General features: G+C 43.3%; 1 protein-coding gene across 4 annotated transcripts in view; it reads right to left on the bottom strand.

Moving 5' to 3' along the window:
* Positions 1 to 500: 500 nt before the first annotated feature.
* Positions 501 to 23,331, bottom strand: part of fbxl19 (F-box and leucine rich repeat protein 19) — a 28,146-nt gene continuing 5,315 nt past the window's right edge. For all 4 annotated transcript variants that reach the window (XM_089122792.1, XM_089122791.1, XM_089122790.1 and 1 more), the window contains 10 exons: positions 21,982 to 22,167; positions 17,347 to 17,490; positions 15,487 to 15,573; positions 14,730 to 14,912; positions 14,104 to 14,136; positions 11,510 to 12,573; positions 6,709 to 6,872; positions 4,195 to 4,359; positions 3,389 to 3,610; positions 501 to 2,458 (listed from right to left, as the gene is read on the bottom strand). In XM_089122792.1, coding sequence (XP_088978918.1) covers positions 2,304 to 2,458; positions 3,389 to 3,610; positions 4,195 to 4,359; positions 6,709 to 6,872; positions 11,510 to 12,573; positions 14,104 to 14,136; positions 14,730 to 14,912; positions 15,487 to 15,573; positions 17,347 to 17,490; positions 21,982 to 22,152 — 2,388 coding nt within the window. In that variant the 5' untranslated portion in view covers positions 22,153 to 22,167 and the 3' untranslated portion in view covers positions 501 to 2,303. The remainder of the gene's footprint in view (positions 2,459 to 3,388; positions 3,611 to 4,194; positions 4,360 to 6,708; positions 6,873 to 11,509; positions 12,574 to 14,103; positions 14,137 to 14,729; positions 14,913 to 15,486; positions 15,574 to 17,346; positions 17,491 to 21,981; positions 22,168 to 23,331) is intronic.

Genomic DNA, 23,331 nt, shown 5'->3' with positions numbered 1-23,331 from the left:
CATGAGTGTGTTTCAGGGATGTTTCAGCAGTGTGTTTCGAACACGAGTGTTTCAGCAGTGTGTTTCAGGAGTGTTTTAATCACAAGTGTGTCTCGGACACAAGTATGTTTCAGGAGTATGTTTCAAACAGGAGTGTGTTTTGAACACGATTGTGTTTCGAACATAAGTATGTTTCAGCAGTGTGTTTCAGGAGTGTTTAGAACACGAGTTTGTTTTAGGAGTGTGTTTCAAGAGTGTTTTGAACATGAGTGTGTTTCAGGAGTGTGTTTTGAACACGAGTGTTTTTCAGGAGTGTGTTTCGAACATAAGTACATTTCAGGAGTGTTTTGAACATGACTGTTTTTCAGCAGCGCGTTTCAGGTGTGTTTCGAACACAAGTGTGTTTCAGCAGTGTTTTAAACACGAGTGTGTCTCAAACACAAGTGTGTTTCAGGAGTGTTTCGAACACGAGTGTGTTTCAGGAGTGTATGCTGCACATGAGTAAAGAGAAGCAAAGCACATAAAAACAACCCCATTGTCTTTATTTAGTTATTACAGTAGTCACTTTTATAGTAGCTGCCTTGTTTTTGTTTTTCCTTATTGTTTCACATATTCTATCACTTGGATCAATGCAAAGGCGTTCATATATATATATATATATATATATATATATATATATATGAACACCCCAAAAACAGGAAATTTTGGCAAGATATTACAAGAATATGATTCAGGCCTTAACCAGGGCGAATGTTTGGTTCATACATGGCAATTGAGTTTAGTGGGTTTTGAATCTGTAAAACACACGTTCGGATGAAAGAAGAACCGCATTCAAAACCTATTCAAGGCATTCGACTTGAATTCATTCTGATTTCAGAAAAACTACAACCTGATGCTAAACTCAGTGTTTGATATGTCACAATAAACCGCACAGGTATTTTCCAATGTGCAAGAACGTCTTTTAAATGCGAACTGCACTGAACATGAAATCTAAAAACACCAACAGCAAAAGAAACATTGTAACTACATTGTTGAGGTCACTTTTCAGGGATGCTGTTCGTCTACTGCCATCAAACACTTGAAACTGCCAGGTATTGGACCCAATACTGAAGAGAAGTGTGCGAGGAGAGTCCGAGAGAGAGTCGACATGCATCGGATCTGGAAGTGTTGCAGAAAAAACAGTGTTCATCAGCTCATCAGAACCAGTCGTTCAGTCCGAGACCTGACAGCCAAACCAGCGCTCAGGGATTTGAGAACACTGAATCATGATGGAAACACCAAATGTTTTATTCTCCAATGCATTTTGCAGATTATTCCATGTCATTAATTGGCCAGTTTCCCAACAGAGAGACTTTTCTCCATTGCTATTGGAAGGCAAAGTTTAGTTTGGATGAATCTGGATCAGAGCCAGAGCGAGGGACAGTGATGCAGGCGTTCGTGAAAAGTGAAAACCTTCCCAGATCAGCAGAATCTACAGCAACATTCGTGTGGGATGTTCTCAGACGCAGCATGAAACAGCAGCTAGAGCGCGAATGAAGCCAGCAGGGCAGCGGCAGGGTGCAGAACCTGCTGCGGGGGAAGGGGGAGGGCCCTCAGGGGCCGGTTCCATCAGAACACTGATCCATCACGACGAGAGGAAGAGAGAAAAAAGGGAGGATGACAGCAGCTCCATGTGTGTGTGTGTGTGTGTGTGTGTGTGGCACCAATACACCGAAGAGAAGAGAACAACACTGATCCACCGCTGAAGACATGAACACTGTTCACACACACCTCTGATCCATCACAATCAGTGAACGTCACGAAACACCTCAAATATCACGTCGCCCCAAAATCAAGCTTGGTCCCAAAATGGGCTTTATTTTGTTTAAGCAAAAAGCAAATAAACATTGTTTTGATTTTGGGGTGAACCTACTCGTTTCTCCTGAGATTCACCGAACATGTGTGAGACCGTACCATTCAGCCACAGGAGACAACACACACGCACACAGAATATCTAAGTGGATGTGATTTCTCCATTCACAAACGGCGGATCCAGAAATGAAACAGAGCGAACGAGTGAGTCTGAGTCTGTAGTGTGTGTGTGAGTGAGTGTGTGTTGTGCTGTTCTTCAATGCTCTGTCGTCTGCGCAGGGGAAGGTGTGTCAGTATGTGTGTGTGTGTGTGTGTGTGTGTGTTCAGCTGTTCTTCAGTGCTCTGTCATCTGCGCAGGGAAAGGTATGTTTGAGAGTCTGTGAGTGTGTGTTCAGCTGTTCTTCAGTGCTCTGTCGTCTGTGCAGGGGAAGGTGTGTGTGTGTGTGTGAGACAGAGTGCGTGTAAGTGTGTGTTCAGCTGTTCTTCAGCACTCTGTCGTCTGCGCAGGGGAAGGTGTGTAATTGGCAGAGGTCAGGGTTCATCAGGCCACAAGAGCGCAGATCCACCGTCTGTAATGACACACACCGGCGCAGCAGCGGCAAACACTGATCCGTCACCTTCACACAGCCTGCAACACACACACACACACACACACACTTTCACTTCACGCCTTTCTAGTTATACATCACAAATATGATTCTTGTGGTGTTTTTCTACAGGTAAAGGTTGCTTCTAGGGATGGGCAACGATTAATCTCGATTAATCGCATCCAAAATAAAAGTTTGTGTTTACATATGTGTGTGTGGTGTGCATAATTATTTTGTATATATAAATACACACACATGCATGTATATATTTATGAAATATTTGCATGTATATACTTATATATATGTATATATATTTGTAGGTATATATATATATATATTTATATATATTTATACATAATTAATATTATGTATGTATTTCGGGAGAAAATGATGAATTCCCGCACTGTAATAAATACAACAGACAGAAATATATAAACTGCGGCCCAAACACGGCGCCCATCTCACGTTACAGATAAAGATCTTTTTCTTTCTTTTTTTTAAACGACAAAACAAACTCACTAACACATTTGAGAATCTGAATATGAGAATGGTAAGCATCATGAAATGGTAAGCAAGTTAATATTTTGAAATAAAAGTGCTAAATCTGCAATAGAGCGCTATTTTGGCTGTGGTGAATCACGTGCCAACAAACATCGTGATGTCTGTCAGCCATCACGATGGACGATGGTATTGTCCATCGGCCCAACCCTACTTGTATGCTCCAATTACCTCACACACACGCCCTGATCATCTAAAAAACTTTTAGCCTTTAATGTTCAAACCGGAGTCGGACAATGATGGAGAGACTTTAAGAAGAAGAGACAATGTGTGGGGCTTTACCTGCCAGGTTTGCATGTGTGGAGCGTGTGTGGGGCTTAACCTCCAAGGGTGGCATGTTGGGCGTGTGAGAGGCGTGTGGGGCGTGTGTGGGGCGTGTGTGGGGCATGTGTGGGCCGTGTGTGGGGCTTTACCTGCCAGGTTGACGTGTGTGAGGCTCTCTCGGAGCGGGGAGATGGCTGAGGTCAGCGTGTGGACGGTCTGGTCTGTGATATAGCAGCACTGGCTCAAGTCCAGTTTGGTCAGGTGGGGAAGGTACCGGACCAAAAGACGAGACATGGCGTCGGTCACTTCCAGCCCAGATAATCGCAGCTCGGTCACGTTCTGGAAGCGCCCACCTCGGTTCTCTCCGTGAGCTGTGCGGGAACACAAGGTTAGTGCTGGGACACTACAGCTCTTGAATTATTACTGAACTTCACTCAGTTTCCACATGTAGAGTCTCTCCAAGCAGCATTTTCAAAATCAACCACTGGCTGTTCAGTTCGGTTTGCCACTCCAGTAAATGACTGAAGTCTGTGTGAACAGAACATGAATCGGCACTAAAGCTGAACTGACAACTGAATTTATCTGCAGTGTGAACGTGGTCCTGGTCCACCATCTCAGGTAAAGCCAGTGACCGAAACACTCAAGCTGGGATCCTTTAACAGACACAAACATCAGACCGAACTTCATCTGTGGCCCTCAGGAAAACTGAACATCAATTATTTTAGCTAACTTTGCATAATAAGGTGGAAATAAACTAAAAATTAAATCCATCAGATGCTAACATTCTCATCAATGATGTTCAACACATACCAAAAATTCTTTTAGGGTTACATTTCATTTATGACAATTTTGTATGAATTGATAATATCATTAATGTCACCGTAACCTTTTGAATCTGTCTGTTTTGCCAGCACTCATTTAAAGCATGACCCAGTAAAGGAGTGTAGAAACTGACCTGAGCGCGTGTCGTTGGAGGGCGGAGCCAGCAGCTCTTTCAGGTGCGAGTCCTTCAGATCCTCGACGCGACTGAGGTCCAGGAGCCGCAGACAAGGACACACAGACTGACAGAGAGCCGAGACCGAGGACCACGAGCAGCCGGCCACGTTCAGCTCCAGAAGACCTGAGGGAGACACGAGACATCAGCGAGCAACAGAGATACTAGCGAGTGGCTGAGGCATCAGTTAGAGGTCTTCACAGTGCACCCGAGACCCGTCGACCCGGGACCCGACCCGGTACCCGTACGGGTTCGTGTCTATATTTTAAATTATCAGCCGGATCCGGGTCGGGTCTGAATCTATTACTTCGGGTCCCGGGTCTATTTAACATTGTGTCAGTGAGAGGCCGATACACAGAGACATCAGCGAGAGGCTGAGATACCGAGACATCCGACAGAGGCTAAAAGTTTTCTCTTAAAAGTTATTCCTAACCCTAACTCTTAGTAAGGAAAAAGGACAACTAAACTAAGAGTGAGTCTTCGTTGCTATGGATGACATCAATTCTCAAGCATGACCTTCCTCGCAATGATCATGGTGATTGGTTGTTAGATGACAGGGCCATCATGCGGAACATAACACAGACACATTCAAATCATGGAATTACGACATCTAAATATGTCTGTGTCCTACACAAAATAATAATAGTAATGTCATCGAAATGCATATCCACCTTATTCTGCGCCCGTTCTATTTCCCATGATTCATTGCGGTTTCAATTGACTACGCGGTTTTCCACTTCCTGTTGAAGTATTGTTTACATAGAATGCTAGCACTCTAGTCCAGACCACTCATCTATATACAATGATATTTTATATAGATCAGTGGTCCAGACATTAGAAAAATATCAGTTTACACATGCGTTTTATATTCACGGACATGACCGTTATTAAAGCGACTTTAAAACTTTCACCGAGATTTTAAAAAGAGAAACCACAAAGAAACATTTCTTTAAAGTGAATTTCGTTTTTTATTAATTGAATCTTAATTTAAATCAATAATTCATCAACCAATTGATTGGTTTTAATAAATAAGAGGTATATAAACAATAGATGATCATGACGGAGGCGACAGCGTGCAAACTGGACTTTGGTCTGAAACTCGGCGTAACGTTATGCCTAACCTCACAGCCCTGAGAAATATTATAGACTATGCATCTTTGAAAGAAGAGGTAGACAGGAGTCAAAGGGCTAACCAGCCTAACCTTTTAGTACTGTTCTGCAGTCGGGGTGATAGAAACTGTCGGATGTTTGCTGGATTAGGGAGATCGTGCAGTCATGCATCAGCTATCCTTTGGAAGTTATAAAGAAAAGAAAAACGTTCATTTTGTTTTTATCTGTGATTTAATAAAAAATATCGTGATCAGATCAAATTTGATGAATGTTTTTTCGATTTAGTTTAGCGATGTGAAGATGACACAATCTAAAACACATGTCAAAAAAGCATAGACCAGACTAGAACCGGAAGTTGACAACCGGAGTCATTGTCATGGCGGCGCCCATTGTTTAGAGCAGAATAAGGTGGATATAATGACATGTTTGTGCAGGCCCCAGTGAAGTGTAAATCTAAAAAGGCAGGGAGAGAGTAAAAAGTCATGAATTAAATCAAATTAAAGTAGCCTAATACCCCAATGAAAACCACCACTTGCCTAATAATGAAAAAACGACACTTGCATTAACGCTCAGTTAAATGACATCCCATTAGCCTAAATAGACTACTTAAAGCAAGGAAATGTTGCTCCTATTGAAGTAATGTAATAGTTGAATGACGGTGGATTATGAACTCGCCAAAACGGAAAAGAAAGCCCGACTGGATGCAGGATCAGTTACTGCTGCTGGCCCAGTTGGTGCTGGAAAAAAAAAACATAATAAAAGGGAAATTTGGCACTGGGATATCAAGCAAAACTAAGCATGAGACATCGGAGAGGATTTGTTTGCAGATCAATGCAGCATTCCCACTTGTGCCGCGGACGACTGTGAGAGGCGCTGGTGTTGCTACAATCCTTTGTGAATCGGTCTTAGTGAGTTAGGAGTCCTCTCGACTTCTTTTAAGCTTGGGTGAGACTTAGGTGAATACGCTCCTCGCTAGACACTAGACTCATCTGCTCCTGTGTGGCTTCGCCTGCATATTTTGGTTCTGCTTTCGAAAAGTCCCTTTCTAATAGAACTCTGAAATTATAAATTACACTTGATGTAGTTTTCATTTGAAGAAGCAAAACACCCTCTCACTGCTGAGCTTTAAATCCCAAACATGGGCTCAGTTCAATCTCATGGACTGATTCCTCCTCGCTTCCGATCTTTCCATCGGTGACCAGTGTAAACGAACACTGACACGGACCCTTCTTCCTCTCTGCTCTTTCACACACTTCTACGCTTTTATATGATCCTGTAGGCCTGTGTCTCGCCACGGCTGAAACACTGCACCGTTTCTCATCATGTCTGTAACACTTCACGTGTAACGCTAACAGGAGGATGTACCTTGCAGACGGTTGATCAGCCACATGAGCTGCTTCTTGGAGATGTTGGTGAATCCCAGGTTGAGAGATACGGGTTGTCTACGGATTATACTACTCAACATCGGAGGAGTGATGGAGCGCTGCCGGCTCAGGTCGATCTGAGTCCATAGCCTCTTATCACAGCACCTGCAGACAAACACAGACGTCACATGATTGAGAGGCTGCGGACAAACACACACATCACATGACTGACAACACCTGCAGACAAACACACACACACACGCGTCACATGACTGACAGCACCTGCAGACAAACACATGCATCACATGACTGACAGCACCTGCAGACAAACACAGACATCACATGACTGAGAGGTTGCAGACAAACACACGTCAAATGACTGACGACACCTGCAGACAAACACACACACAGACGTCACATGACTGGCAGCACCTGCAGGCAAACGCGCATCACATGACTGACAGCACCTGCAGACAAACACGTGTCACATGATTGATGACACTTGGGGCACATTCAAGTTCAAAACGGTGCGCAACGTTTTGCTACGGTTTCCTAGTTGAACGTCATGTTTCCAGGAAACGGTGGCACCGGGGTTTGAGATATGTTTTCTCTCGTTTGGTGGGTGTGTCAGAACTGCAATCCAATCAGCAGCAACATGTATATAAAGCACGCGATATTAAAGTGAACTTGCACAATGGGTTAAGGAAAATAATTTACAAATGTGTTCAATGCAGATCGCTATATGCAACAACTGAGGATATTAGAAGATATGTTTGTCGTTTATTGTAAAAATATAGGATACCGACATGATGTAGTTTATTATATTTTTAACTTCATTGCAACATGACATTTGGTATAGAAATAAAAAATGGTAAGTGCTTTTCCTAAAAATGAGAAAGAAAATAGGTTATTAAAACATTATGAAATACAAATAAAGTTAGTGTGTGAGGCTAAACAGAATGTGTTTTAGTCTGAATTAGGTAAGATGTGTGCTTTCAGTTTCCACAAATCCCTTCACTTGATTGGGATGTTCTCTTGTGTTCTAGGCGGCAAGTGCAGTTACTGTAACATCGGGTATATTTTGTAATATTAAACACATTTTATACACATTTTATTTATACTGAGTTCATCAGGCTCCGAAAATTCTTCACAAATAACACAGAGAATGGCCTTATCGGGCTCCATAGTTGCAACTCTTGCGTCATCAGAACGGGGTGTTCAACGCATCACCGTTTCTTTTTTTTAAAAAAAGTTGTGCAACGTTTTGTCCGGGCTGAACGCAGCCCTGCAGAAAAACACACACACGCGTCACATGACTGACAGCACCTGAAGAAAAACACGAGTCATATGACTGACAGAGACTGCAGACAAACACGCGTCACATGACTGACAGCACCTGGAGACAAACACACGTCACATGACTGATAGAGGCTGAAGACAAACAAGCGTCACATGACTGACAGCACCTGCAGACAAACACGCCCCATGACTGACAGCACCTGCAGACAAACACGTGTCACATGACTGACAGCACCTGCAGACAAACATGCGTCTCATGACTGACAGCACCTACAGACAAACACGCTCCATGACTGACAGCACCTGAAGACAAAAACACGTCACATGACTGACAGAGGCTGCAGACAAACACGGTCACATGACTGACGGCACCTGCAGACAAACACATGTCACATGACTAATAGAGGCTGAAGACAAACACGCGTCACATGACTGACAGCACCTGCAGACAAACACACGCGTCACATGACTGACAGAGACTGCAGACAAACACGCGTCACATGACTGACAGCACCTGGAGACAAACACGCGTCATATGACCGACAGCACCTGGAGACAAACATACGTCACATGACTGATAGAAGATGAAGACAAACAAGCGTCACAAGACTGACAGAGGCTGCAGACAAACACGTCACGTGACTGACAGAGGCAGCAGACAAACACGCGTCACATGACTGACAGCACCTGGAGACAAACACGCGTCATATGACCGACAGCACCTGGAGACAAACACGCGTCACATGACTGATCGAAGATGAAGACAAACAAGCGTCACATGACTGACGGCACCTGCAGACAAACACGGGTCACATGACTGACAGCACCTGCAGACAAACACATGTCACATGACTAACAGAGGCTGAAGAGAAACACGCGTCACATGACTGACAGCACCTGCAGACAAACACACGCGTCACATGACTGACAGAGACTACAGACAAACAAACGCGCCACATGACTGAGTCTACAGACATACACACGCGTCACATGACTGAGACTACAGACAAACACACACGTCACATGACTGACAGAGGCTGCAGACAAACACATTACATGACTAACAGCACCTGCAGACAAACACATGCGTCACATGACTGACAGCACCTGCAGACAAACATGCGTCACATGACTAACAGCACCTACAGACAAACACATGCATCACATGACTGACAGCACCTGCAGACAAACACAAACGCGTCACATGACTGACAGAGGCTGCAGACAAACACACACAAGTCACATGACTGACAGAGGCTGCAGACAAACACGCGTCACATGACTGACAGAGGCTGCAGACAAACAAACACGTCACATGACTAATAGAGGCTGCAGACAAAAGGCTTGTTCGACTTCATGCAGCTCTGCGCAGACCGATCGGCGGCTGACTTGAAACAGTGCATGCCAGTTAGAAATTTTGTCCGACTTGATGCAGCGCTGACTCCACGTGACTGTGATGTATGCCATCAAAGTACCGCGAGAGCGATACGAGAGTAGCCGGAGGACTCAGCTAGCCCAGCTTCTCAAGAACGGCTGCACGAGCTCTGATGATGTCACAGCTGTTCCACGATTCGCTGGATTCAACGCATGACAACGATCACGTGCGCTTCGTCACTAAACGGTCTTTTCATGTAGTCACGATGTTATATTGTGTCATGTTTATCAAAATAAAACTGATTAAAAAACGTTTAAAACGTACTCCACGTCATTGATTATAGGCTTATATTGAACATTATTCTAGTTCAAACAGTTGCTGTATGAAGCAGTAAAGTGTTGAATGAAAATGTGTCTGAAATATCTGAAATATCTGTTTATTTGGCAATTGTTACATTTATTTCACTTAAGCTGTGGTAAAGCATGCAAACACCACGTGAGCGGTCACTACAGGAACCAGAAATTGTCCGACTTCACGTCTCCGTTTGCAGCTCCTCCCTGCCTGCATGCGGCCATTCTCACCGATCGGTTGCATCCAGCCGCAGGCGATGTCGAACACACCTAAACACACATGTGTCACATGACTGACAGAGGCTGCAGACAAACACACACGTCACATGACTGACAGAGGCAGCAGGCAAACACACACGTCACATGACTGACAGCACCTGCAGATAAACACATGCATAACATGACTGACAGCACCTGCAGACAAACATGCGTCACATGACTGACAGAGGCTGCAGACAAACACACACAAGTCACATGACTGACAGAGGCTGCAGACAAACACACGCGTCACATGACTGACAGAGGCTGCAGAAAAACACACACGTCACATGACTGACAGAGGCTGCAGACAATCACACGCATCACATGACTGACAGAGGCTGCAGACAAACACGTGCGTCACATGACTGTCAGAGGCTGCAGACAAACACACGCATCACATGACTGACAGCACCTGCAGACAAACACACACGTCACATGACTGACAGCACCTGCAGACAAACACACACATCACATGACTGACAGAGGCTGCAGACAAACACACACATCACATGACTGACAGAGGCTGCAGACAAACACACGCGTCACATGACTGACAGAGGCTGCAGACAAACACACACGTCACATGACTGACAGAGGCTGCAGACAAACACACGTGTCACATGACTGACAACACCTGCAGACAAACACACACATCACATGACTGACAGAGGCTGCAGACAAACACACGTGTCACATGACTGACAGCACCTGCAGACAAACACACGCGTCACATGACTGACAGAGGCTGCAGACAAACACACACGTCACATGACTGACAGTACCTGCAGACAAAAGGCTTGTTCGACTTTGTTATATTAACATTATTTTATGATTCAAAGTGTAACAAATCCTGGTGCAAAAGGTATTAGCTAAAGGTATTAGCTTAAACATAAATGTAGATTTGAGCTGTTGGTGGCGCTAGAGGTTTGGAGACTCTGGTAAGTTAGGTCTGTCTCCATCTGTGTGCCAGATCTCATAGCTCTCCTCCACAGTCTGTGGACCGGAGCAAAAGAAGAAACGGATGGCGATGAGAGCCACAGTAACGGATGCGGCTCATGAACCATCAGTGCTGCACATCTCATCAATTAAACACAAAACAGTTTTATCTGAATCGTTCCTTAGTTGTTTTTCTGCTGAACTGCCTTTAATAGGTCGTTCTTCAGTTCAGGGTCAGTTAATGCTGTGTTTGGACTGAAGAGGAAGGTTGGATTTACAGTACGTTTTCATAGAAATCAAATTTGATAAATTTTTTGACGTCTTACAAAAAATGTATAAAATTTTAATTGTATGATCGTGCCTTACACTCGTATTGAGTGTGATATTAAAAATTAAAACGTATCAGATTATAACAGCTTTTAGTGATTTGATTGATTAGTTGATGTCTATGTCTGTGTTTTTGCATAGCTGTTTTTTACTGATTTACTTTTGTTGCATGTTGTCCTTGAGTGCCAGGAAAGGAGCCTATAAATAAAAGGTATTATCATAATAATGCCGTCATATGTTAGCAGATCTCTCACCAGCGGCTCCAGGTGCGACACACACGCATGCACACACACAGCTGGCGCTGGCTGAGCTGCTGGAACACGCGGAGCCAGGCATCTCTGGTTAGCGTGTGTGTGTCTCCGCTGGCGAGCGGAAGCCGGTGTGGTTCGGGGCAGGCGGGCGGCGGGCGCACCAGGTGTCTCTCCATCTGCAGAGGTCTGGGCGAGGACACGGGCACAGCGCTCCTCTTCAGCGGCCGGCACTGCGAACGCTGCAGAGAGACGCCGCTAGCATTAGCGTTAGACGCGGTGTTGTTCCCGTTAGCCGTCGCAGAGCCACCCGCCATAGAGCCGCTCTTACTCTGGACTTGCCGGCTCCCACCGCGTAGTTTGCTCCCGCGGACAGCTTTGCCGTGCCGGTGATTAGCGACGGTGCTGTTTGAGTTCTCCTTCTCCTGCGTCTCCCTGCTGACCCGCGAGCGCCCGTTACGCTCCTGCCCGTTCGAGCGCTTGGAGGACAGGCCATCCGGTGTTTGTGTGTGCGTGTGTGTGACGGGCTGCGTGGCAGACAGTGGAGAGGGCGGGGCCAGAGGTTTGTGACCGCGATCCGCTGAGCCGTCCTCATCCTCGTCCGCTTCGGGGTCCAGAACCGGCTTACGGGCTCTGGGATTAGCGTCTCCTCGGCGGCGCTGCGGCTGAGGCTCGTCGGGCTCCGGCTCTGGCTCCGGCACGCTCTCTCCTTCAGAGTCCTCGCTCGCGCTGAAGCCCAGCTCCGCCAGGCGCCGGTTCCGCTCTCGCTCACGCATGCTCCCGTACGCCGGAGGCGACGGTTCCGAGGCGCCGATGGGAGACGGAGAGTCCGAGTCCGACTCAGAGTCCGTCTCAGAGCTGGAGGAGGACGAGGAGCTGGAGTCACGCACTCGCTCCAGCAGACACATGCGCTTGAAGCGCTCCAGTTTCTCCCGGTGATGGGAACGCTGGTCCTGGCTGGCCGTCAGGGACGAGGGCTGTGCCGGAGCTGAGCCGGAGCCGTGACCGACTGACACCGATGCGTTCGGCCCGTTCGCTTCAGACGAGTCAGAGGAGTTGGGTTTCGCTTTCTGCAGAAGACAGAAACTCAATGAAGCGCAGTCCTTTTAGGAGAGACATTGGCTACGTTTACATGCACAGCTTTTGTTTCAGTCAGCCTGAATTTATAACGTTTGATGAATCTGAATGTTTACATGAACGCTGAACATGTGATCGGGTTGATGCATGTGTTTATCAGTGATGCGTGGGTTGATCCAAAATGAGCGGGTGCCTGCAGTCACCCACGGTTACCCGCAGTTACGAGTCATCAGAAAATATTTTTAATGATATTCGGGCCGCGGTCGGTTGGATCGTTTGAAATAAAGATGCCCATTAAACCTTTGTATATAGTACTAGATACAATTTTCTATGAGATACAAAGGCCTACACTTTATTGGCTGAATAACTTGCACAAAGATGACGCACGAGCTCAGTCTCGGTTCTGTACTGGTGATCCGAGAACTGCTGTACCTGTGTGTTCGGTAGTACGCGGATGCGCAGTATCAGCTGCTCGTGCTCATCACTTCTCTTAACAGTGGCACCAACATGTCTCAGTTTAGTGAACTCTTGGAGTTACTGGAGTAAAATATACTCCGGGATATTGGTTTATTTCGATTCGGAGGGACTGTCAGGCATGTCTGAAAGTGAGTAACTTTAGTAACTTGTGGATTAAGCACTGACGCAAGACGTGAACTGTTTCGAATGATTCAGTCCGGTTCGACCAGTTCGCTAAAAAGAACCGGTTCAAAGGAATGATTCGTTCACGAACCGGCCATCAGTCTGCAGGGAGTGATGGAGGCTGCAAGAGAAAAGTTGAAGACTGGGGAGTGGAAGCTCCGCAAATAGCTACACAAATAGAAAGAGCAAAGTGTGGGAGACATTTGCCGAAATAATAAAAGATGATGACCAAACTGCTGGCTTTGAAATGTGTAGGCTTCTTTCAATGCTATTCACACATTTGTGCTACACTGCGATGAGCATTTACTACTTTTAAAAAATGCGGATCAGGAAGCGGTTCGGGTACAATATTTTCTATCTTTTTTTTTGGGGTCCGAGTTGCGGGCGGGTTAGTTGAAAACGTCGGTCGGGTGTGGGTTGTTTATTCATCGACCCGCTCATCACTGGTGTTTATATGTTACAAGCTTATATCGTATTGATTGTTTGATATGCGCCCACTGCACAAATATACAGAGTTTCCCGCTGTTTGTGCATAATAACTATTCTCATTCATTGGTTCATTTGTTTTCAGACTAAATACTGGTAACTTTGTTCCATCATTACCCTATTTCTACATCATCGCACATGCACATGTCCTTTCTGTTCCGTTTTCAGTCCGATCAAGTGTTCACATGTTCTCTGGACCGGATTAGAAAAGAAATAAACACTCCTTTTATTCGGATTGAAATCTCATTGGGATTGAGCTCAATCAGATCGATTAAGGCGTTTTTACATGAATGCTTTTCAGTGCGATTCAGCCATCCATCGCTTCACTAACGGATTATCTGGTTGCATGTAAATGTAGCCTCTGACAATTATTGTTTTTAACAATGAGACAGTCGTACCTTTTTCAGATGTTTCTCACGGGCACCTTTGATCTGTCGGGGAAAACAGAAATTTTTTTAATTTTAAATGTAGCCTTTTCTAAAACACTACAGAGCTTTTTGGTGACTGTGTTTAATTTAGGGATGCACAATATATTGCCCAACATATCGAAATCGGCCGATATATGATCATTTTTAAAGTTATCGTTATCAGCCTGATAAGAAAATGAGGCCGGTATATTAAAGCCGATAAATAATGTATTATTTCCTTCTGCTGAGACGCTTCAGATGCGCACTGTTCAACATGATGGGTTTGAATTTGAAGAGATGGGAATCTCTTCAAAAAATGAAAATACAGTAAAATGAAACAAGCTGTCATAAATGCTACATAAAATGATAATGAGAACATTAAAATTGTGTGCTTGGGACATGGCTTTTAATTGTTACATTTTTTGTAATCGGGCTCTTAAAAATTATTAGACTATTTATCGGCTAATTTATCGGTTATCGGCCTTCAAATATAAAGAATTATCGGTCTCAGCCAAAATGTTCATATCGTTGCATCCCTAATTTAATCACTAGATATAAAAATGGTTTCTCTCTCCATGTTTGAAATGACGTCAGCTGTCATTTGCTGTTGCACTTGCCTTCTTCTTGGAGCCTCCCTCCTGAGGCACGTCCTTCTCCTTCTTGCGTTTCGGCCCGTCGAGTCGAGTCGAGTCTTCCAGAGACAAGCTCTTTTTCTTACTGGGTGGAGGATCATCCGTGAGCTTCCAGCGACTCACTTCCCCGTTGTCCATGCGTCGCTTTCCCAAACCGTCTCCTTGATCCTGCAGACCAGACAGAAACCTTATAATATTCTCAAGTTATATCATCATTATATAAACAAGCTGAGGTTAAAAATCAAATGTGATCATGTGTTTGTTGGAGGCATGAAATGTAAATGCTCATTATTTAAGAAACTGATCTGCAAGTTCGAGCATGATCATTGAAAACCAGGCCTAACTGGAAAATGTTAAATATTATTATTATTATTATTATTATTATTATTATTACACGTTAAATATTGTTTCCTTTTCAGTTTGCTCCCTTCACAACTGATTGCACTTTTTTTTACATGCCTTATAGCTGCAGTTATCAGATAAGAGGTGGGCGATAATATAGTCACATTTTAAGATGATATAAACATTCAAGCAGTTAAGATTTGCTATATTATGTAATCGCTGAACATGAATTTATTGTATGCATGAGGATAAAGTTGGTTTGCAAATCGGTTTGCAAATGACGGATTTATGGACCAAAATCTATTAAATATTTTCCATTTTAGCAGAAAACCTTTAAAGAAGGTGTGGCAAGACCAGCCCTGAAACAGAGACGCTTCATTATGTTTTACCTCAGTCTTACCTTACTGGTCTTTCCTTCCTTGTGGCACTTTGGACATTCCCAACAGTTTGGGATCTCATCGTTAATGATGCCTTCGGACTTCCCCATCTGTGGGAGAGAGTTGAACATGTCAGTATTACGAGTGCTGGTAAAGAGAGTGCTGGTAGTGAGAACGCTGGTAATGAGAGCGCTGGTAAAGAGTGTGTTGGTAATGAGAGCGCTGGTAATGAGAGTGCTGGTAATGTTGGTAATGAGAGCGCTGGTAATGAGAGTGCTGGTAATGTTGGTAATGAGAGTGCTGGTAATTAGAGCGCTGGTAATGAGAGTGCTGGTAATTAGAGCGCTGGTAATGAGAGTGCTGGTAAAGAGAGCGCTGGTAATGAGAGCGCTGGTAATGAGAGTGCTGGTAAAGAGTGTGCTGGTAATGAGAGCGCTGGTAATTAGGGATGTCCCAATCAGGTTTTTTTTGCCCTCGAGTCCGAGTCATTTGAATTTGAGTATCTACCGATACCGAGTCCCGATCCGATGCTTCTATAATATATTTAAAAAAAAGAATAAAGAAGAGCGAAAAAACAGATTCAGATTCCAGGATGTTCCTTAAATTTAATTTAATTGGCCTTATTTTAACATTTTGACAACTCTGTTAACAAACAGAGCACTTCTGTGTGGTAGCTTGAACAATCAGGTAATAAATATAAATTCTTCACTTTTGGGACTTTAGTGCAACAGTAAATATAAAAAAAGTCTAATATAAAAACTAATAGCACTCATTGCGATCATTTGTGCTATCTTGGCTGTGATGTCTTGCGCCTTCGCACAATCAAGGTGAAATTTTTCTCTCCTCTTCAAACTCTCCTGCAGCGTGAGTCGACTTTTGTTAGTTTTTGACGGTTTGTTGTGTTAAATGTGTTTTTCTTTCTACCTCTTGAGAAGTTTACATGTCGCACAGTTTGCTATGGCAATGTTGTTGTCATCAACTTTATAATGTTAAGCATAAATATACTGATAAAGACACTGTCAGCAGTATTGACAGCAAAATAGACCACATAATATTTTGTTCTGTATTGACAGGTGCAATATTTGAAAATTGATAATTATTTTTTTATTTTCAAATTATATTTGTATCTTAATTTGTCAAAACCTAGACTTTCAACTATCAAAATTTAATTTATTAATATGTATTTGTGTACAAAATAACATTGTAGCGACTGTCAATGGCTGTGTGGCTATCAATCAGCTATGTGGAACCCCGGGCACGCTGTTGGTTGGCGGACTGGGGAGAGGGGGGCGGGTTGAGGAAATTCGTATGTTATTTTGGTTGCGCTGTTCTGAAGCTAGCTTTCTGAATGCCTGCACGTTGTGCCTGGCGAATAAACAAGTTAACTGAAATCTGGCCTCGTGTGAGATGCAACAATATAAACAGTTTCTCTATTCTATTTTGCCTGGAAACACTTCCAACACCCTTGCGTGTCGCATGAAAAATAGGCTTCGGTTCTATTTCTAGCATGCACACGTTTTTCCTCACGGCTCGAGCGCGCCTGAGCACGCAAGTCTGCAACTGAAACTCAGGCAATCTGCAAGCTCTAACCTGTTAACATGGGAGACGAAATAAAAACGGACACGCCACGTAGCCACGTACAGGGCACTCTATGCCACCTCATAACTATAAATGTGTTAAAAAATACTAAGAATATATATATACACATGTATCCGAGTCCTGATCGGGAGGTAACATCCGATTCCAAGCAAGTCTGAAACCACGTAATCGGGCCCAAATTCCGTTCACATGATTGGATCGGGACATCCCAACTGGTAATGAGAGCGCTCTTAATGAGTGTGCTGGTAATGAAAGTGCTGGTAATGGGTCGGTGTGGACCAGACCTTCAGGCAGCTGGGGTGGATGATCTCGTTGCAGATTGTGCACTCCATCAGAGACAGGCTGAACTTCTCCTCCTCCGATTCCACTGTATCTTCCTTCCCCGCTTCACCACAGGCGAAACACACGGCAGTGTGCGGCAACACCGGCTGCAGTAGAGACCCATGGGGAAAACACACACACACAAAAAAAAAAACTAACCAGGGAGAACATGTATGAAGGTGTGCACATGGATGCATTTTGCTCAATCTGATTTCAAGTGGTCAATGCCAATGATGTTTTCGTCAGTGATGACGATAACGAAATGATTTTGTTGACGCACTTTTTTTTAATGACGATAACTAGCTAAAAACGGCTCTAAGGTGACTAAAACATGACGAGACATTTTCGAGTTTTCGTTGACGAGACGAGACAAGACAGAAAGAAAATGAGTCTGACGTTCACAATGCATGTCATTAGGGGCCAAGCACCGAAGGTGCGTAGGCACCTATTGTATCTGTTCCAGTTCTTATTATTAGGGGCCAAGCACCGAAGGTGCGGAGGCACCTATTGTAATCGTTCCGGTTCTTATTATTATTATTATTAGGGGCCAAGCATCGAAGGTGCGGAGGCACCTATTGTATCTGTTCCATTTCTTTTTATTAGGGGCCAAGTACCGAAGGTGCGGAGGCACCTATTGTATCTGTTCTGTTTCTTAAAATTAGGGGCCAAGCACCGAAGGTGCGGAGGCACCTATTGTATCTGTTCCGGTTCTTATTATTAGGGGCCAAGCACCGAAGGTGCGGAGGTAAGGCCTATCAACAAAATTCTTTTTTCCTCTTGTTCCTGAGCTCATGCCGATTCGATCGCACCCTATGACGTCATTTTCCGTCATAAAAAAATGGCCGCCATTTTGAATTTTCCAAAAAAACTACTTTTGCGAACTTGTCCTAGACGGTTTGTCCGATTTTCACCAAAATCGCACCAGATCATCTCCAGGCAGTGCTGACAAAAAGTTATGGAATTCAAGATGATTTGAATAACCGTTTTCGATAAACGCGCAAACTAATTTTATGTAGCGCTTGCAAAAACAGACGCAAGGCTGTATCTCCGCAACGCTTCATCCTATTCAGACCAAACTTGGTACATGTCATCACAAGTATGACCTGAGGCTACATGCAGCGTTTCGGCGCAGCGCCACCTAGTGGTCCGGAGATATGAAAAATGGCTATTTTTGCTCGTAACTTCTGAACGGTTTGTCCAAAAATCATAACCTTCATCTCGTTAGATTCAGGGCGTCATGCCGAGTCGACAGATATCCAATTTTCCCAGATCGGCCATTTTGAATTATGTGCTAAAATGCTGTATTTTTTGAACGCATGAACGAATTGTTACGAAACTCAGTATGGGTCATCAGTACGATGCCCTGAAGGAGCCTGAGAAGTTTCGAAACAGCGCCTCCTAGTAGTGATTTTTTTTTTCAAACGCTTATAACTTTGGGTTTGGTACACTTATTTTCACGGGAGTCATCTTTTTCAGTTCCTGAATCGTTGCCGAGTCCAACGATACTAAACATGCTGGGTTTCGTGTTACGGTTGGTGTAGAGTAGCGATTTAGCGCGAAAAAAACACTTGGCGATATCTTCAAAACCGCTGTTCCGATCGTGACGAAACCACCGTCAGAAACACGGAATCATAGGTCGTTAACAAAACGCTATTGCCCAAATGCGAAAATATTGATAGTAAGGGGTAGTAAAATTCAAACAAAGTCATGTGTCAGTCATTTTTTACGTGTTTTTTCATATAAATGTTTATAACTCGGAAGCGAATTGAGATATTTGCACCAAAATTGACACACATATGTATGGGGTCACTCTGAGGACACATACAAAAAATTGTGGGACTGAGCCTCTTGGTGGCGCTATAATAGAACAAAACATGAAATTCCCATAATTTCAATACAGTTTTGTGAAATACAATGCTATACTAAATAAATGCTTTGGTCTAACATTACGAAACTCAGTGTGTGCCATAAGCAGCATGCCCTGAAGGTACTCAAAAGATTTTGAGACAGCGCCACCAGTTGGTCAAAAGTTATAATTAATTTTTGAGAACGCTAATAATTTTTGAATAAATTTGCCTATTGCAATGAAACTGATCTTAATAGATTCCTTCGGTTATGCCGAAAACATAGATATCAGGTTTTGCATAATCAGCCAAACTTCCTGTCTGCCATCTTTATTTCTTTGAAAAACATTCTTTTTCGAACTCCTCCTAGACCGTTTGTCCGATTTTCACGAAAATTGAATCGTATCATCTCCAGACCGTGCCGACTAAAAGTTATGAATTGCACGATGATAGACAAAACCGTTTTCGTATACCACAGCATCAAAGTTTAGGCATGCTGCCAAAATTACTATTTAGGCTTTATCTCTGCAATGCATTCACATTTTGACACCAAATTTTGTGTGTCATTGTCATCTCACTCTGATCACAACGTATCAATTTCATAACTGCGCCACCTATTGTTCGAAAGTGATAAACCATTAAATCATTTTATAAGTTACTATATTTGTAATTTAAGCCATTTTGCCTAAATTCATCTTTAAATGTCTTCAATTGCTCCTTGCTGCAGTTGGTCTGCCACTCCTAGCCATTTTGGCATATGTTGCCGCTTCTTGCGCTTGGCCCCGGTAATGGCTGCTTGAAGCTACATTTTCTTCCTGTTTTGTGTGAAATCTGTCTGTATTGAGCTAAAAAAAAAGTACCAGCAATGCTGCCGTTTTCTATCCTTGTTTTGCGTACACCCAGCACACGGCTGCCGCGCGCACCAGATTCCACAACATTTGTCCAAATTTAAATCTTAACCTTTCTATTTCATCAGAAACGATCTTAAAACAGGGCTTTAAGTGTAAAATACCGAACTAACCATTTAAAGACCAAACTGTGTACAGTATTCAGGGATTGTCTTATTCATTTTTATGTTCAACACACTTCAAGTGTCATGTTTGTTTCATACTTTATATTCAAGTATGCATTCCTAACAACCTATGTTCAACGCGCCTCAGTATTATTTATTTATTTTATTATTTTGTTTCAGAATGTTTGCAACTTTGCAGTAATATAGTAAAGTAAGATACTTTATATAGACAGGGTTGTATGATGTTTATGTTTACAAATAATATGCATCTTGTTGTTGCACTGGCAGACAAGTTGAAGATCATAAGTATGTGTTCCTCAATAGCTTATATTTTGGGCACGTTGTTCATTGCACTTTAGCAATTTCTCAAATAAACCCATAATTGCCGAAGTAAGAATGTTTTTATTTCTGGCTTTTTTGGAGTAAAACAGTGATTCCACTGTTACCACTTTATCTGTGTGTAATGTTGTAGTAGCTCAAAGTTTTTTGCCGTTTAAACTTTAAACCATTCCTTTATTACAGTGATTACTAGTGAAAATAGCATTTAATATTCATGGAAAAACTATAACTTGAAATATGGGGATAAAAGGTTTCTGGCCAATATGACAATGAAGTACAGCTTGGCAATGGCAGCAGTGTATCTCCATCAATGAGAAAGTCTAGTTTATTATGCAAAGGTTTTAAGGTCAGCTGTTGTTTTATGAATTGCAACACTTGCTACAACCTATCAAACCTAAGCCCATTCCCAATACTTTTTAACCTAAATTAATTTGTTAATGAGTAATTTTTTTTCTTACTAAAATTGACTAAAACCTTTTTGTGTTTTTGTCGTCGACTAAAACTATTAAGTTCATAACTAAAACTTAAAAGCATTTTCATCCAAAAGACTAAGAATAAAACTAAAAGGGCTACCAAAAACAACACTGGTCAATGCTAAATAAAGGTAAACACAACATTATTAACTGCGTGTTTGCAATCGCTTAGAAGCTGAAGCTTTACATTTAGCCATTATATTTCCAACACACACTTAAGGTACAATATGTAAGATTTTTGTAATAAAATATTCAAAAAACACTTTCACAGTCTGATACATTTCATGCAGTTGTGTACTTGCATTATCCCAAAAGTTCCCAAAGATTTGAAAAATCCAGAGAAATCCCAGTTTTTAATAATGGCTCGACCCTGGTCATGGTCGTCTATCAATGACGTAATATGGGCGCTATCCTCGGTTTCCGCTTGTAGAAACCATAGATACAATACATAGATCCTCATTAGTGGCCGGTTCAAGGGTCAGCTATATGTAAGCCACTAATGAAGTGTCTATGCATGCATATCTACGATACAATATCTTTTGCACCGCTGTTGTGTTGTTCAAATGTACTTTTAGTAAGATGGTTTTAAACGTGTAAAACTGCAGCATTGGTAAAAGGCTAATATAGCATTACATTTCACGTTGATGGGAGCTAATTAGTTACGATGACTTAACACAGTGTGATCAAACGTACAGGTAATACAAAACTAATTTATTAGCAGGTATATAATTTTTATGATTATGAATTCTATAGCCTACATCTCTGCATGGTGAACACAACAATTACATATTGTATCTTTAAGGTGTTTGGCCAGTTGGTCCCGTGAGGATGCTCTCCGAAAGCAGGTGTGGAGTCACTGCGGGTAAGGTTAGGGTTAGACCGGCCCGTGGGTCAGTGTTAGGGTTAGACCTGCCCATGAGCATGACTCACCGCGGTGCACTGCCGGAGCAGACACGACTGCTTCATGCGACCCGGTCCACCGAACTTCTTCATGTCCTTGCAGAAGTGGCACTCGCCGCACTCGGTCCTCATACACGCCTGACAGCGCCGGCACCGTGTGCGCCGCCGCCGCGCGCCTCCCAGCGCCTTACTGCCAGACATCGCCTCGGCATTCACCTGCACACACACACACACACACACAGGTCAGGATATCACAACACACACACACGTGCCTCCCAGTGCCTTACTGCCATACATCACCTCAGCATTCACCTGCACACACAGTTCAGGACATCATAACACACACACACACACACAGGTTTGGGCAGGACATCACATGCTGCCAATCACCCAGAATCCCAAGCGCGTCTCCACACTAACCTTTTCTGTGCTCTTGACACTCTTGATCAGGGTTAGAAATAAACACGGCAAAATGCAGATATAAATCACCTGTGGCGGGAAACGCTGTCGAATCACGAGCCAGTGTGGCTTTACTTATAATGTTTACTCACTTTGCTGGGGAACTTTGTGAAGACAAATCTGCCCAGATTTAACACAAAAACTCATGCGTCATAATATATTAAATACAGCGTATTGCGCAGAATCTGCTCATATCTTTCACATCTATCAATACTTCAACACAAACACACTACGCAGCATATAACAGCGTGTGTTCATTTGCATTGATTTGCAGATTAAAACATTATTTTTAGACATTATTTTCCAACATTCTACATTCTGATGTTCTTTGTACTGTATTGATCTGTGCAGCTAAAGCCCGGAACACACCAAGCCGACGGTCGGCCGCCGGGCAGTTTTTGTTCATCGGCCGACTAAGATTTCTCGGTGTGATATGCACGGTTCCGTGCCGTCGGCTGAAAATAGTCCTCGTCGGCTTTGTTTCGCCCGATTCGACATGTTGAATCGGCGTCGGACCGTCGGGGAAAGAGAGAACTCTGATTGGCTGTTCAGCTTAGTGAAAGAGTCAGTGCACGAGAATAAAAGCAAAACAGCAAGCAAAGAAGTCAAAACGGTAAAGATAGAAGGCTGTTCGTATGTTAGGTCATCTTACCCGAGTATTCCTTGGCGAATATTTCAATATTAACATGAGCGGAGTGGAATAAAGAAAGTGTTTAGTAGGACTGACATTCAAAACTGTAAGCACACGCTGCTTTGGTGTGTATCTGCAGCCGGCAGCGTCGGTTTTCCTTTTTGAATGATGAATATAGACTAATATATCTGCAGAAATAGACAGTTGGCTCATTATACGCAGGCGCAGAAGGCACATTCTAGGCTTGGTGTGTTCCTGGCTTAAAACACAGTTTGGTGAAAAGGATGAGG

This window comes from Pimephales promelas, chromosome 18 (assembly GCF_988280905.1).
Source record: "Pimephales promelas chromosome 18, fPimPro1.hap1.1, whole genome shotgun sequence".
Classification (NCBI taxonomy): Eukaryota; Metazoa; Chordata; class Actinopteri; order Cypriniformes; family Leuciscidae; genus Pimephales; species Pimephales promelas.
This window is presented reverse-complemented; position numbering and strand designations above follow the sequence as displayed.